Source organism: Geotrypetes seraphini, chromosome 1 (genome assembly GCF_902459505.1).
Source record: "Geotrypetes seraphini chromosome 1, aGeoSer1.1, whole genome shotgun sequence".
Taxonomy (NCBI): Eukaryota; Metazoa; Chordata; class Amphibia; order Gymnophiona; family Dermophiidae; genus Geotrypetes; species Geotrypetes seraphini.
Genome location: NC_047084.1, coordinates 31,301,335 through 31,317,701, shown reverse-complemented (window position 1 = coordinate 31,317,701; position 16,367 = coordinate 31,301,335). Strand labels below are relative to the sequence as shown.

Below are 16,367 nucleotides of genomic sequence, written 5' to 3'. Positions count from 1 at the left end.
CCACCAGCATCGGAACATCTCCAAACTGCAAGAGTTGATTGCGAAGCCCCCTAAAAAACCTGGCCGAAAGATTGTTAGGAGCGTAAACATTACAGAGCAAAAGTGGCCGATTATCAAGTAACACTAAGGCAACTATGTAACGCCCCCTAGGGTCGCGGAGCACTTTCTGGGTGAGTAGGCGAAGACCCTTACGGATCAAAATAATAACACCTCCCTTTCCCCCCATGGCGGGCGCCTCCAAATATGAACCCACCCACCAGGTACAAAGCTTGGCATGTTCCACTGAGGATAAACGGATCTCCTGTAAAAAAGCAATAGAGGTTTTAGAACGATTCAAACGCTGCAATATTTTGGAGCGCTTAATAGGGGAGTGGATCCCCCCAACATTCCAAGAAGTTAAAGTGTATTCCAGAGCAATCCACTCAGTAGCCAAATCACACAAAAAGAAAGAACCAGTAGAGTGCCAGAGAAGCGTCCCAGCCATCGCTCCCCCGGCTTCTCGCCACCTCTTGCCCCAAGAGTCAAGCCATACCCCTGCCACCAAGTCAATCCCCTAGCACAGAACCCCCCAACCCATCCCCCCAAAATTCCACAAAAAGCCCCACCACAGAACCCCTGAAACCCTTCGAGACCCACCCCCAACTCCCCCCCTCCCCACCCTCACCCAATCTACACCCAAGACACCCCAAAAAGGGCATCACTTCCAGGAAACCAGGTACACCCTCCCACGGGAATAATGACCAGTACCCCCCGACCCACAAACCCCAAAACACAGAGAATAGCAAAAACATCCTCCATCAGCCAAACCCCCCGAGACACTCAACCCACCCCTCCCCTCCACGAACACCACAGCCACAACACCTACCCTCAAGCACACTCACCAAGCCCAATCCCCAGTGCTCAAATAACCAGATAGGCCTGAACAGACCCAAACTAACAGAGGACAAGTAGGCCAACCCCCCTCCATCCCCCCACACATCAACCAGGCAGTCCCTCAAAAAACACAGAGACCCAACGCAGAGGGGAAGGAGAGAAACCCCCAGTCCAAACTCAAACCACAGACCCGGCCCCAGATATGGGTCTCCTCAGTCCACAGCCGCTCCCTGCGGTGGTTCTTCAGGTATCATCTCCGTCACAAAACGCTGTGCGGTCTCCAAGGTGTCAAAATGATGAGCTCTACCCAGATGTGTCAACCTCAGGCGAGCCGGGTATTGCAGAGAAAAAGCAATGTGGCGCTGGATGAGACGGGTGCATAAAGGTGAAAACCTGCGCCGTGCCTGAGAGACCTCCGCGGAGTAGTCCTGGAAACAAAGAATGGGCTTGTTGTCATACAGGAGCTTCTTGCCCTGTCGCAACGCACGCAGGACCTCCATCTTATGATGATAATTCAGGATACGGCAAATGACCACTCGAGGTCTGTCAGCATGCTCTCTCCGTTGCCCCAAGCGATGTGCCCTCTCCACCCGCAAGGGGCCCGAGGAAGATGATAGAGACAAAGACTCAGGCAACCAGCGTTCCAACATCGCCCCCAGCTCCACGTCCCGCACCGATTCAGGCAGGCCAACAAACCGAAGGTTATTGCGGCGGGACCTGTTCTCCAAGTCATCCACCTTGGCACGCAACGCAGCCAACGCTGTACTGTGGGCAGACTGTTCTTGGGCAAGCTGCTGGACGCGATCCTCCGCAGCACTCACCCGCTGCTGAGTCTCCTTGACCTCTGTCGTGAGGGAGGCAAATCTCTGGTCCAGCGTGTCCAGTTTATCAAGTATGCGCTGCAGTTTGTCCCCCAGGGAGCTCTCAAGGGCAGCCTGAACCTCTGCCGTAACCGCGGACACCCAGGATGAATGAGGAGCCTCCGGCGATGGGGGCGCCACGGGATCCGCCAACTTGGCCTCTGGCAGCTTACTCCACTCCCGATCCTTCCGGACCGCCTTAGTCGCCATGGCGATCCTACCCTAGGCTCCCAGATCCTGCCGCACCACCAGGAAGCTCCCCAGCACCGGGAGAAGACTCAACCCGGAATCCGGCCTGCAGGGGAAGAGCTACTCCGCGGTCCGGGGTTCAGAATCCCAGCCACACGCTTTCTGCGGCACCACGTGGCTACCGGGAGTCCCGAGCCCGAAACTGCAGGGCTGCTAGGAGGGCGAGTTCAGAGTCGCGCCGCGGCTCCAGTAAACTCCCCAGCACGGGGGAACCCGAAATCAGACCTGCAGGGGGAGAGCCGCGCTGCGTTCCAGTTCAGCAGAGTCGCAGCCGCACGCTGCCTGCGGCGCCACGTGGCCGCCGGGCGTCTCGAAAATGTAAGGCAGAGCTGCTGTGAAAGGTACTTCCGAGTCGCGCCGCTTCTCCCGCAAACTCTCCAGTGCCGCAGCCGACCCGAACCAGGGGGAAAAAAAGCAGATTAATTGCCGCGCCGTGGTCTGGTGTAGCGGAGCTGTAGCAGCACGCTGTCTACAGCACCATGTTTCCGCCGGAAGTATACTCCTCCCCTTTGATTCTCCAGATCCCACCTCAACAAAAAAACTGAAATAAACACTAGAAGCAGTGGAAAAATGGATGATAGACCACAAACTGAAACTAAACTCAGACAAAACAAAATTTCTTTTGCTCAAAAAGGCCAAAACTCCTTCCATTTCAGAATTAGAAATTAATGCCACCAAATACCCTATACAGTCCGATCTTAAACTCCTAGGAGTGATGATAGATAGTTGCTGCACAATGCAGGTCAAAATTAACAAGACTACCCAGAAAGCATTTTTAACCATGAGATATCTACGAAAAATAAGAAAATTCTTCGACATAGAGCAATATAGGCTCATAGTCCAATCCCTAGTCCTAGGTCTAGTGGACTATTGCAACATCCTCTATCTACCATGCCCTGCAAACATGATAAAACAACTACAGACTGTACAAAACACAGCTCTCAGATTGATCTACTCGCTAAGTAAATATGACCACATCACCACTCCCTACCTAGACTCACACTGGTTACCATTACAAGCACGAATTCAATTCAAACTATACTGTCTATTATTCAAAGCATTAAATGGCACTGCCCCCACTTACCTAAACAACCGCCTAAATTAGAACCTTACTTCTAGACAAAGAACTCAGACCCCATTTACTTACCCCCCATTCAAAGGTACTCGGTGCAAGAAGATGTTTGCAACCTACTAGCGATGCAGGCAGCGAAACTTGACCACTCCATCTCCAACTTGCTGACAACAACGAGCGACTTCAAATCATTTCGAAAAGGAATCAAAACCCTGCTATTCAAAAAATTTATCCAGATATCTTAACTCTTCCCCTTGTCCTTTCCCCTCCCTTGTAAATCCCCCCTCAAAGTCTCACCCTCTCTTGTAACTTTTTCTCTCCAAAGTATCAACCATGTATACAGCTCCCTAAATTGCAAATCTCCTGGAAATGTCCAGTTATCTTCTTTGTAATCCTATTTCCTAAACTGTAATTTTCCTGGAAATGTCCAGTTAGCTTCTTTTGTAATCCGCCTAGAACTGCAAGGTATGAGTGGAATAGAAGTCACTAATGTGATGTAATGTAAATATCTTCCATCATGACTTCGATAGAGCAATGGACAATTAGTTTCAAATTGAAACTTAATACAGAAAAGACTAAACTTTTTTAGCCAGCCCAAATGATAAAATAACCAAATCATCACTTCCTTTAAATGGTTATGACTACCCAGTTTCAATATCTATTAAAATATTGGGAGTCGCATTAGATCGCCATTTAACCATGATAGAACATACTGACTTAGTGATAAAAAAATGCTTTAAAAAGTATTTTGATCCACTATCTTTTAGATTATTGGTACAGGCATTAGTTTTATTCATATTAGATTACTGCAATATTATTTATTTAGGTGCCTCTAAGAAACTATTAAGAAAATTGAGGATAATTCAGAATACAGCTGTCAGATTGATTTTTGGTTTGAAGAAGAATGATCATGTTAGTCCTTATTACTGATTGTTGCACTGGCTGCCGGTGAAGGCACGAGCTTTGTTTAAGTTTTCTTGTATTTGTTTCAAGTTGATTTTGGAACTGTCTCCAACTTATCTTTTATCACATTTTATATGGTATAGTCCGATGAGGAAAACTAGAAGTCAACAGTTATTTGCTTACCCAAAAATTAATGGTTGTAAATACAAGACTTTCCTGGATAGGACCTTTGTGTTCCAAGCAGGTAAACGGCAGTCTTGGTTGGGTAAGTGTATTTGTCAAGCCATGTCATCCTACAGTATTTTTCGGAAATGGATCAAGACGACATTGTTTGAAAAATTCATTTCTTTGTGATTGCGTTATTATGAACTGTTATTCTAATTAAAAAGTTTACATAGTATTATTGTTTTAAAGAATATTTGTACTTATAAGAAATATTTTTTATTTCACTGATTGTCCAGTCTTCTTTGATGTAAACCGCCTAGAAATCAGTTGGTTATGGCGGTATAGAAGAATAAAGTTATGTTATGTTATATGACATCAGAGTCATGAGCAAGGTATTGGTGTATGCCATTTCTGCCCACAGGATGCTCTGGATCAGGCAATGGATAGACTATTCAGCTTCCAAAGCCACTTTAAGCACACTGCCCTTCAAAGGGTAGATGCTATTTGGTAAAGGCTTAAACAACCTTATGGCCAGCTTGGTGGATCGCCACCCTAAATCTCTGCCAGATAGCAGACGTTGCTAACCCGCTGGGGGAGGTAGAGTCAATTTTCATTTTTCATGACATTCCTCCCAGGGATTCAAACAGAGATTTAGCAACTCCAGGCGCCAGGAACCATTGGGGTCTCATGTAAGCACAAACTCCAAGAAGGCTTCGATAAGGGTTTAGTGGTGGCCTCCCTTAAAGTTCTGGTAGCAGGCTTTTCGTGCTTCAGGGTACTCAGAGGTTCTAGTTTGCTTCCTGCTCATCTGGATGTGACCAGGTTTCTGAAAGGGGCGCTTCATTTGCAGCATTCTTTGTGTCATCCTTTCTCTTCGTGGAATCTTACATCATTCTACAAGGTGTCGTGGAAGCCCATTCAAGCCACTGAAGGCTGCTACTCTTCTGAATGTGATGCTCAGACTGTCTTTCTGGTTGCCTTTCTCGGAACAGTGTATTATCCCAGGACAAGCAGGCAGGTATTCTCACTAATGGGTGATGTGATCTAACGGAGCCCTGATGCGGACGAAGTTTCGAGTCGCCCGCACTGCGCATGCGCAAGTGCCTTCCCACCCAGACCAGGGCGCGTCTCCTCAGTTCTTACTTTTCCGCAGAGCCGAGAAGTTCGTCTTCCACCCTCTGTGCGAAGTTTTCTTCACTTGTGCCTTCTAAGTCCGCGGTTTTGGGTTTATTTTATCCTAATCGCTGACTTTCGTCGTGTTTTATTGTTTTTAAAAAAAAAAAAAAAAATTTCATCATTCCGTTCGACCGGACAGGCCACGTGGCCGCAGCCCCGCGGCTTCGATCTTGTGGCGGAGCTTTTTCGGCCTATGTCCCGGCCTATCACCGGTTTAAAAAGTGTGACAAGTGCCAGCGCGCAATTTCGCTAACGGACCCTCATCGACACTGTGTTCGGTGTCTCGGGCCTGAACATCTCCCAAAATCGTGACGGCCTTGCTCCACACTCGCCGCACGTGCTTTCAAGTGCCGTTGCATCTTGTGGGAATCGCTGTTCATGGAGTCTTCGATGGAGCCATCGACCTCGACATCATCCGCAACTCCACAGCCTACCACCTCTGCAGCGCCGAGTCTCATCAAGCCCGCCTCGTTTGTCCCGGCTCAGACTCCGGCGCCTGCTGCGATGCCTTCCTCAACCTCCTCAGGTCAGGTAGCCCAGCAGCCCATTCCCCCAGTAGTGTTAAAAGTGCCCAAGGCCAAATCCAAGCACTCACACACTGCTCCAAGCGAACGCGAGGCCCGTGCAGGTGGTTCCATTTCAGATGCAGATCCATCCTTGCCGGCCTCGTTCCAGACTATGTTACAGAAACAATTCATCGAGCTCTTTACCACAATGGGGCCTCAGCTTCTTTCCCAAATCCAGCCTGGGCACTTGGAGGCCTCCCGCGGGGTCGAGCCCTCTCCAGTGCTGCAACGGGGAACACACTCTCAACAGGGAGCAGAGTCTCTGCGAGTGTCTGGTCTGGCAACAACGCATGCATCACAAGGAGCAGAGTCTTTGCCCATGCCTCCATTGGAACCGATGCAAGGAGCAGAGTCTTTGCAAGTGCCTCCGTTGGAGCCAATTCACTCGATGCAAGGAGCAGAGTCTTTGCGAGTGCCTCCGTTGGAGCCGATTACATCGTTGCAAAGAGCAGAGTCTTTGCAAATGCCTCCATTGGAGCCAATCACCCCGACGGGGTTTGAGCCTCTACGGCAACCACCCCTGCTTCGATCGACCGCTTCCAGCCCCATCCATTACCTGGGGGCCTCAGCGAAGACCTACTCGCCTCACCTATCAAGGCCGACCTCTCGACACAGTCCGCATCACCGATCAAGGCACTCCTCGAGGCACTCGACCAGGCAGGCCTCGCCTCATCGGAAGCAAACATTCCTGGAGTATTCTCAACCGACTACTACTCCTCCACCGATGCCAGAACTCGAGGACACGATGGGATCTCTCTCACCTTCTTGATCCCTGTCCCCCATGGATCCGGAGGCCTCGACCTCATCGAGCCCATCCCAGGGCTCTGCAACAGCCGACCAACTGTCCTTCTCCTCGTTCCTCCGACAGATGGCCAATGACATGGACATCCCCCTGGATACGGGGTCCAAATTCTCGAAAGAATACCTCGAGACTATGCGCCTCCCTCAACCACCTGCGGAGTCTCTCAAGCTTCCCTTACACAAACTGCTGGACCAAACCTTCGCACGGTGCCTCGAGACACCTTATTCGATCCCCGCAGTGCCGAGTAAATTGGACACCAGATACCGCACTGTCCACCATAAGGGGGTTCGACGGCTCGCAGCTTTCCCACCAATCCCTCTTGGTGGAGTCCTCACTGAAGCGGTCCCATCCCTCCCAGGTCCACGCCTCCGTTCCACCTGGTAGAGAGGGAAAGACCATGGATCGGTTCGGCAGGAGAGTTTACCAGAACTCCATGATGGCCTCGAGAGTTCTGAATTACAACTTCCACTTCACAGCATATTTGGAATTTCTTTTGTCCGTACTCCAGAAGTTTATGCCCTACGTGGACCCTAGGGCTCAGTTCGAGTACCAGGAGGCGCTGGCCTCGTTATCCCAACTTCGGGTACAGCTTATGCAATCCTACGATGCCTTCGAGCTGGCGGCTCGGGCTGCAGCATGTTTGGTGACCATGCGCCGGCTGGCGTGGCTGCGGACCATCGACATGGACCCCAACTTCCAGGACAGGCTTGCCAATGTTCCATGCGCCGGCCCCGACCTCTTTGATGAGTCCATCAAGGCAGTAACCAAGAAGCTCTCGGACCATGAGAAGTCCTTCCAGTCCATCCTGCGTCCGAAGCCCAGGCCTGCTCCTCCTCGTCAATCACGCCCACCGTTGATCTACCAGCGGCGTTACCCCCCAAAACAGGCTCCCCCCATACGACAGCCTGTGAAGAGACAGCACCCGCAGAAACATCAGAAAAAGCCTCAACCATCTGCTGTCCCTAAGGCTCCTCAGCCCTTTTGACTGTCTCAAAGAGAGCATAACCTCTGTCGCTCTGCCAATTTCAGTGATTCCACCTATCGGAGGTCACATCCATCATTTTTTTCCATCGATGGACGTCTATCACCACCGACCTCTGGGTCCTCTCCATCGTCAAGGAAGGATACTCCCTTCAATTCTACCAGGTTCCTCCAGAACATCCTCCAAGAGAGTATCCTTCCAACTTGACACAGACCGCCCTTCTTCTTCAGGAAGCCCAGGCTTTGCTGCAGCTTGGAGCTGTCGAGCCGGTCCTTCGGGACCAACAGAACAAGGGGGTTTTACTCCCAGTACTTCCTTGTTCCGAAGAAGACGGGCGATCTGCGACCCATCTTGGACCTCAGGGTGCTCAACAAATTTCTGGTCAAAGAAAAGTTTCGCATGTTGACCCTGGCATCCCTGTACCCCCTCGTCGAGCAGAATGATTGGTTATGCTCTCTGGATCTGAAGGAGGCCTAAACTCACATCCCCATTCATCCGGCTTCCCGCCAATTTCTCAGATTCCGGGTGGGAAATCTTCACCTGCAATACCGAGTGCTCCCCTTCGGCTTGGCTTCATCCCCCAGAGTCTTCACCAAGTGCCTAGTAGTGGTAGCCACTGCACTCAGGAACCACGGCCTCCAGGTGTTCCCATACCTGGACGACTGGCTCATCAAGGATTCTACATCTCAAGGAGTCGCCCTCGCGACTCAGAAGACAATTTGGTTACTACAGCATCTGGGTTTCGAGATAAACTTTCCAAAATCCCATCTACAGCCTTCCCAGACTCTCCCCTTCATCGGGGTGATTCTGGATACTACCAAACTTCGAACATTCCTCCCTCCCCCACGCATGGAGGCTCTGCTTCATCTCTGCCACTCAGTGTCCTCTCGCCCATCCATCCTGGCGAGACAGATGATGGTCCTGCTAGGCCACATGGCCTCTACAGTACACGTGATTCCGTTTGCCAGACTTCACCTCAGGACTCCTCAGTGGACCTTGGCGTCTCAGTGGTCCCAGACGTCCGACCCTCTGACTCAACATATCCAGGTCACTCCTGCTCTACAACGGTCTCTTCGCTGGTGGATGGTATCCTCCAATCTCTCCAGAGGTTTATTATTCCAAATCCCCCGCCATCAGAAAGTCCTCACGACTGACTCATCGACTTATGCCTGGGGGCTCATCTGGACGGCCTCCGCACCCAGGGGTACTGGACCAGCGCGGACCACCAGTGCCACATCAATCTCCTGGAACTCAGGGCGATCTTCAATGCTCTCCAGACCTTTCAACACCTCCTTCGCAACCAGGTTGTCTTCATTCGCACAGACAACCAGGTCGCCATATACTATGTGAACAAGCAGGGAGGCACAGGATCGGCCTCCCTCTGCCAGGAAGCTCTGAAGGTGTGGGAGTGGGTGACTCGCAACAACACCTTCCTCAGAGCGGTCTACATTCAGGGGGCGGACAATGCCTTAGCAGACAACTTGAGCCGTCTCCTGCAACCTCACGAGTGGACTCTCAACTCCACGCCCCTTCATCACATCTTCTCCCTGTAGGGGACGCCGCAGATAGACCTCTTTGCAGCCCCCCACAACTCCAAACTGTCTCACTTCTGCTCCAGGATCTACACCCCTCAGTGCCTCGAGGCAGATGCATTCCTCCTGGACTGGACGGATCGCTTTCTATATGTGTTTCCTCCATTTCCTCTCATTCAGAAGACTCTAGTCAAGCTGAAGTCAGACCATGATCCTGATTGCCCCACGGTGGCCCAGACAACCTTGGTACTCCCTTCTACTCCAACTCAGCAGCAGGGAGCCATACCTCCTGCCAGTTTTTCCATCTCTGCTTACACAGCATCAGGGATCTCTGCTTCACCCCAACCTGCAGTCTTTACACCTGACAGCTTGGTTCCTCTCAACATGACCCCTCTACAGTTTTCCCAACAAGTGAGGGACGTCCTAGAAGCTTCACGGAAGCCTGCTACTAGGCAATGCTACCACCAGAAATGGACTAGATTCTCTGTTTGGTGTGTCTCTCAGCGCCAGGTGCCTCAACACTCCTCGTCTTCGGTTTTGGACTATCTTTTGCACCTGTCTCGTTCTGGCCTCAAGTCTTCCTCAATACGAGTCCATCTCAGTGCAATCGCTGCTTTCCACCAGCCTCTTCAAGAGAAACCTCTATCTGCTCATCCTGTGGTTTCCAGATTCATGAAAGGACTGTTCCATGTCAATCTTCTCCTCAAACCGCCTCCAGTGGTTTGGGACCTCAATGTTGTTCTTTCATAACTTATGAAGCCTCCATTTGAGCCTCTTCACAAGGCTCACCTGAAGTATCTCACTTGGAAAGTGGCGTTTCTCATTGGCCTCACTTCTGCCCGAAGAGTCAGTGAGCTACAAGCCTTGGTTGCGGACCCACCTTTTACAGTATTTCATCATGACAAGGTGGTTCTCCGCAAGCACCCGAAATTCCTTCCTAAGGTTGTCTCAGAATTTCATCTCAACCAATCTATTGTGCTTCCAGTGTTCTTTCCGAAGCCACATTCTCTCCCTGGAGAATCTGCCCTGCATACTCTGGACTGTAAGCGTGCTTTAGCCTTCTACCTAGAACGCACCAAGCCTCACAGAACTGCTCCTCAATTTTTCATCTCCTTTGATCTGAACAAGTTGGGACGTCCTGTTTCCAAGCGCACCATCTCTAACTGGATGGCAGCTTGCATCTCACTCTGCTATGCCCAGGCTGGATTGCCCCTTGACAGAAAAATCACAGCCCATAAGGTCAGAGCGATGGCAGCTTCTGTAGCCTTCCTCAGATCAACGCCGATTGAGGAGATTTGTAAAGCTGCCACTTGGTCCTCGGTTCATACCTTCACTTCACACTACTGTCTGGATACCTTCTCCAGACGGGATGGACAGTTTGGCCAAACTGTATTGCAAAATTTATTCTCCTAAGTTGCCAACTCTCCCACAATCCCTCTCTGGTTAGCTTGGAGGTCACCCATTAGTGAGAATACCTGCCTGCTTGTCCTGGGATAAAGCAATGTTACTTACCGTAACAGTTGTTATCCAGGGACAGCAGGCAGCTATTCTCACGTCCCACCCACCTCCCCTGGGTTGGCTTCTCTGTTAGCTATCTGAACTGAGGAGACGCGCCCTGGTCTGGGCGGGAAGGCACTCGCGCATGCGCAGTGCAGGCGACTCGAAACTTCGAGTTTTTCTTCAAAGAAGCGTCCGCATCGGACTCCGTTGGATCACGTCACTCAATTAGTGAGAATAGCTGCCTGCTGTCCTTGGATAACAACTGTTACGGAAGTAACATTGCTTTTTGGAGCTTCCAGATTTTTCTTGAAGAGCCCTTTTTCTCTGTATTTCAGACGCCGGAGGAGTTCTCCGTACTGTGCCCTCCTTTCTACCAACGGTGGTTTCTGTTCTCCATGTCACCCAAGAGGTTTGTTTGCCTATGTTTCATTCCACAGGCTCAGATTGCAAGTATCAGATTTTACGCAAGTTGGGATGTCGAGTGTCTTGCTCCATTTTTGGAGAGGACTAATGATTTTCAGATATCTTTGTCCTGACTCTTCCATCTCGGCATAGTCGGTGGCATCTATGACCTCGATTGCCCAATAGATTTTATGGCCATTTCCATCATTTATGTTGTCCGTGGTAAGCTGCTGCTGCTTTCCTTTCAGGCCCACTCTACTAGAAGTGTTGTTGCTTCGTGGGCGGAGTCTTGTAGTTTTCTCCAAATGAAATTTGCAGGGCAGCTCCTTGATCCTCTCTAACTACCTTTACCTGTTTTTTTTCTGTGTGAATGTGGCGGATCACTCTGATGCCGCATATGAGACCTTGGTGTTGCGGGCAGGCTCTTCTGTCCCTTCCTAGACACTGCTATTGCTTTGGTACATCACCTAGCATACTGAATTCGGAAGGGAAGTAACAGAATGGAAGATTAGGTTTTCACCTTCAATAATCTTCTTTCTGTTAGTTCCTGGAGGATTCAGTACGGCCCGCCACCTTCGTTGTTCTGCATTGCCTGCTTTCTTTGGCTTCGGTTCTTCTCCTTGCAGGCTTGAGGATCTTCCAGCCAGTAGATGGGTCTTGTGGGCAGTTCGCTCTTCTGTGAGTAGACTGCTTCGTGTGGGTGCTCGTTGCACACAGATTTTTTCTATGTTACTTTTTTGCCTGTTATTGCTTGTTTTCATGTTTTGCAGAGCAGACTAGTTCACAAATTGTTTGTGTTGCTGGGGAGCTTCCTCAGTATCCACTTCCTTGTCATGTATTTGTTCAGGTATGTTGCTTAGCTTTGGGACTGAACTATAGAGATCTCTCTCTCTCTCCCAGATTGTAGGAAGGGATTGAACATCTAGTATACTGAATCCTCCAAGAACTAACAGAAAGAGAGAATTATCAAAGGTGAAAAACCCAATGTTTTGGTTTGGAACAGAAAGCCGAGATGTAATTCATCAAACAGATCTTTTATAATTTCAGTCTTTTTGACCATTGATTGCGCTGTGTCATCTCGATTCATTACCATTTAAGTAAAAGACTTGAGTGGAGTGAAGTGGTATTAGGGAAAATAATTCTTTGACCCTCTGGAGTAAATCCTGCCCTGCCCTGACCTGCACCCAGCTCGAACAATAAACTTTTGTAGATCCTGGTCCAGGTATATGACTCCAAGAGCTAACTGGTGCCCAAGACATGGTGAGTGAGGCCGGGGTTACACATATATTTCGATACTGTTTGATTCTTTTTCTCTCTGTGGATTAAGTTGCTCTGCCCAGTCATTCTCCTTGGACAATTTCCTCATATTAAAATTCCTAGCAAAAATTGTTTTGTGGGAGTTGCAATTCCTTAGAAGCATAATTGTGAGTATGCAGTGCTGCACTAGTCGCATATGTTTTCTAAGACTGTAAATTAATTAATCAGTACATGAAGGTTCTAATATAACTTGATTTGATTATTGACAGATTGGCAAAAGAAAAGACCATGTATGAAAAAGAAGCAAAAGAGCAAGAAGAGAAGATTGAAAGAATGAAATCTGAAGGGGGTGATGAATATGTTATAAAGAAGCAAGTAAGTAGCCATATCAAAATGGCTTTGCATAAGTACTATGCTGGGTCAGACAACTGGTGTCTGGTATGTGAAGTAGGCTCTAACAGGTTAGGCTATTAAGTTTTTGGACTTACTGGTAGGTTGGTATGTAAGGAACTGGTGTTTTCTGTACCTGTCAGAATAAGTATCAGGGGTTTGGGCAGGGATAGAAGAATATAGGAATAGTCATATTGGGCCAGACCAATGGTCCATCTAGCCCAGTATCTGGCTTCCACAATAGCCAGTCCAGGTTACCTGGCAGAAACCCAAATAGTAGGATGAGTATTCCAACAATTCCATACTGGCCATTGTTCAAGTGCCCAGTACAACCAAATAGGGAGATCATTTCCTGTTGTAATCCCCAAGTCTGTCTGGCTAATACGGTTTGTTTGTTTGTTTGATTACATAACTATTTACTGTTGACAAGCAAGACTGAATTGGGCACACAAGTGGGTAAAGTCATTGCATGCCATGCATAGAAACCTCATTTTTTCTGTCTTGTTCATCCATTCAGCCAAACAGATGCTTAAGGCCTGATTCTCAAAACTGCTTTGTAAGTTAGGTGGTGTTAGGTGCCCTACCGCCACCTAACTTAATTGGTTTAATTCAGTGTTCTTCAATGTTAGGCCCATGGGCCAATGGCAGCCACTGGAGACTTCTTTGGCAGCCCTCATTGTCTTTCTGGTTGGTTTTTTTTCTGCTAATTTGCCTCTCTAACCTATACAAAGCTCAGGACAGAAAGGGGAAAGTACATGGGGGCAAAAGCACATACTTGAAACATAGAAATAGACGGCAGATAAGGGCCCACGGCCCATCTAGTCTGCCCACCTTAATGTCCCTCCCCTACCTTTGCCCTGTGAATAGATCCCATGTGCCGATCCCATTTGGCCTTAAAATCAGGCACGCTGCTGGCCTCAATCACCTGTAGTGGAAGACTATTCCAGCGATCAACCACTCTTTCAGTGAAAAAGAATTTCCTGGTGCCACCTCGTAGTTTCCCGCCCCTGATTATCGACGGATGCCCTCTTGAAAGATAAGGCATTTTTCAATAGACAAGAGAATGCATTTGGAAATGGTCACAACCTTGAGAATATTCCCCAGTGAAGTCTTGAAGGTGTGTTGTGGGGGTGGATGTCATCAGTTTCATGGTCCCACCCCATGGGAGAATATTTAGCTGCTCCTTCTGGTCATTAGAATCCAAAGTGGCCACAAATTAAAAATTAATGAAGACCACTGGTTTAATTGGTGATGAATGGTGTGGTAGTTGACCACACCATATAAAATCAATTAAAAAGTAATTTTTAAAAAATGTAGGTACCTGCAGGCGCCTACCAAGAACACTGTCCAAGTCAAAAGAACATAAGAATAGCCTTACTGGGTCAAACCAATAGTCCATCCGGCCCAGTAGCCCATTCTCAAGGTGGCCAATCCAGGTCACTAGTACCTGGCCAAAACCCAAGGAGTAGAAATATTCCATGCTACCGATACAGGGCAAGCAGTGGCTTCCCCCATGTCTTTTTCAATAACAGACTATGGACTTTTCATCCAGGAACTTGTCCAAACCTTTCTTAAAACCAGCTACATTATCTGCTCTTACCACATCCTCTGGCAACTCGTTCCAGAGCTTAACTATTCTCTGAGTGAAAATTTTTTTTCTCCTATTGGTTTTAAAAGTATTTCCCTGCAACTTCGAGTGTCCCCTAGTCTTTGTGATTTTTGACGGAGTTCTACTTCACTCAGTATTTTGTAGACTTCAATCATATCTCCCCTCAGCTGTCTCTTTTCCAAGCTGAAGAGCCCTAACCGCTTTAGTCTTTCGTTATACGAGAGGAGTTACATCCTCTTTACTATCTTGGTTGCTCTTCTTTGAACCTTTTCTAGCGCCACCATATCTTTCTTGAGATAAGGAGATAGAATTGAACGCAATACTCCAGATGAGGTTGCACCATGGAGCGATACAGGGGCATTATAACTTTCTTAGTCTTGTTAACCATCCCTTTTTTAAATAATTCCTAACATCCTGTTTGCTTTTTTGGTCGCTGCCGCACATTGAGCAGAAGGTTTCTTTTTCTTGGGCGCTAATCCCCAAGGTGGACCCTAGCATCTGGTAAATGTGATTCAGGTTATTCTTCCCAATGTGCATCACTTTGAATTTGTCCACATTAAATTTCATCTGTCTTTCGTGTATAGAGGCGCCTATTGACGCCTACAACAACAGGGCTGCTCCAGAACCTTCTTGCCTTCGAGTCCCTCCTTCTGATATTATTTCTTGCTGGAAAAGGACGTATGACATGACAGGTTTGGCCAGTTGGTCCTCCAGAATCTCTTTGGGAATTAGAATCCAACTCATCACCTCAGCATCATTTTCTTTCTCTTTTTTTTTTACATTGCATTTCAGAGAGAAAAATATACAAAGGCTCGTTACCACTAAAAATGTTGGAGTTTACCTATTGCAGTTCCTTTTCCCCCATTTTCTCTGTTGAAAGCAGCCTATATAGCTAGAGGGTCACATGCTGTGAGGGCTTGCTGTCCTAATTGTCCTTTTGCTATCCTAATTGTTCTTGGAAGAAACAAAGTTATTTGCCTGTAGCAGGTATGCTTTCTGTGGCCAGCAGGATATAAGTCCTCAATATCTGCCTATCTCTCCAAGAAGCTGCACTCTACCAAAGCTGAATAATTAGACTGAGGTGGTCCCATGAAACAGCAGCAAGCTAGAATTGGTACGCATGTGCAGTGAAGCAAATCTTAAGCTTCTAGCACAGGAGTCCCCCAACCACCGGTCTGTGGGCTGTGCTGAACCAGGCCACACAAAGAATAAAATTTTTATTTTTTATTTACAGTAGTGCAAGGTATTTTACTTTGTAAAGTGACCACTTCTGTCCATGCCTGTTTCCTGCACTTGTCTTAGTCATAGTTTTTTTCAGTAAGCCCACAAACTAACCCTAGCAAAAATGAGTAAAAACAAACATCACCAGAGAGCTTCTTTGAAAGGGAAGAAAAAGCCCCAATGATAACATAAGAATATCCTTACTGGGTTAGACCAATGGTCCATCAAGTCCAGTAGCCTGTTTTCACGGTGGCCAATCCAGGTCACTAGTAACTGGCCAAAGCCCAAAGAGTAGCAACATTCCATGCTGCCAATCCAGGGCAAGCAGAGACTTCCCCCATGTCTTAATAACAGACTTTGGAATTTTCCTCCAGGAATTTGTCCAAACCTTTCTTAAAACCAGCAGAAGACTCCAAGATTGCCAACAAAAAGAAAGCTGCGTTTAAAAGAAAATACTAAGAGACCTACTAAAATTACAGATTAATTGCAACAGGTGATTCACATTCTCCAAGCCCGCTATGTGGCGACTAGCTATCCAACAAAGCCATAAAATCTTTCAAACTGCTTCACCACATAGAGACCAAGCATCCTGCATTAAAAGACAAGCCTTTGGAGTTTTTGAAAGAAAAAAATGTGAACACAAAGGACAGAAGTAATTATTGAAGGCTATCACTTCATGAAAAGTGTCTGCACTAAGAGCATCGTTCTTAGTGGCTAACCGCATTGCTATAGCTAAGAAGCCCTTTACGAATGGTGAAGAGTTGATCCTGCCTTCTGCTAAGGACATTTGCCATGAACGTTTTGGAGA

The 16,367-nt window shown here is 48.0% G+C and overlaps 1 protein-coding gene across 2 annotated transcripts in view; it reads left to right on the top strand.

Annotated features, from left to right (window-relative positions):
- The window catches only part of TBCA (tubulin folding cofactor A), a 106,749-nt gene that overhangs the window by 61,252 nt on the left and 29,130 nt on the right, over positions 1–16,367 (top strand). For both annotated transcript variants that reach the window (XM_033929395.1, XM_033929403.1), the window contains exon 2: positions 12,609–12,714. In XM_033929395.1, coding sequence (XP_033785286.1) covers positions 12,609–12,714 — 106 coding nt within the window. The remainder of the gene's footprint in view (positions 1–12,608; positions 12,715–16,367) is intronic.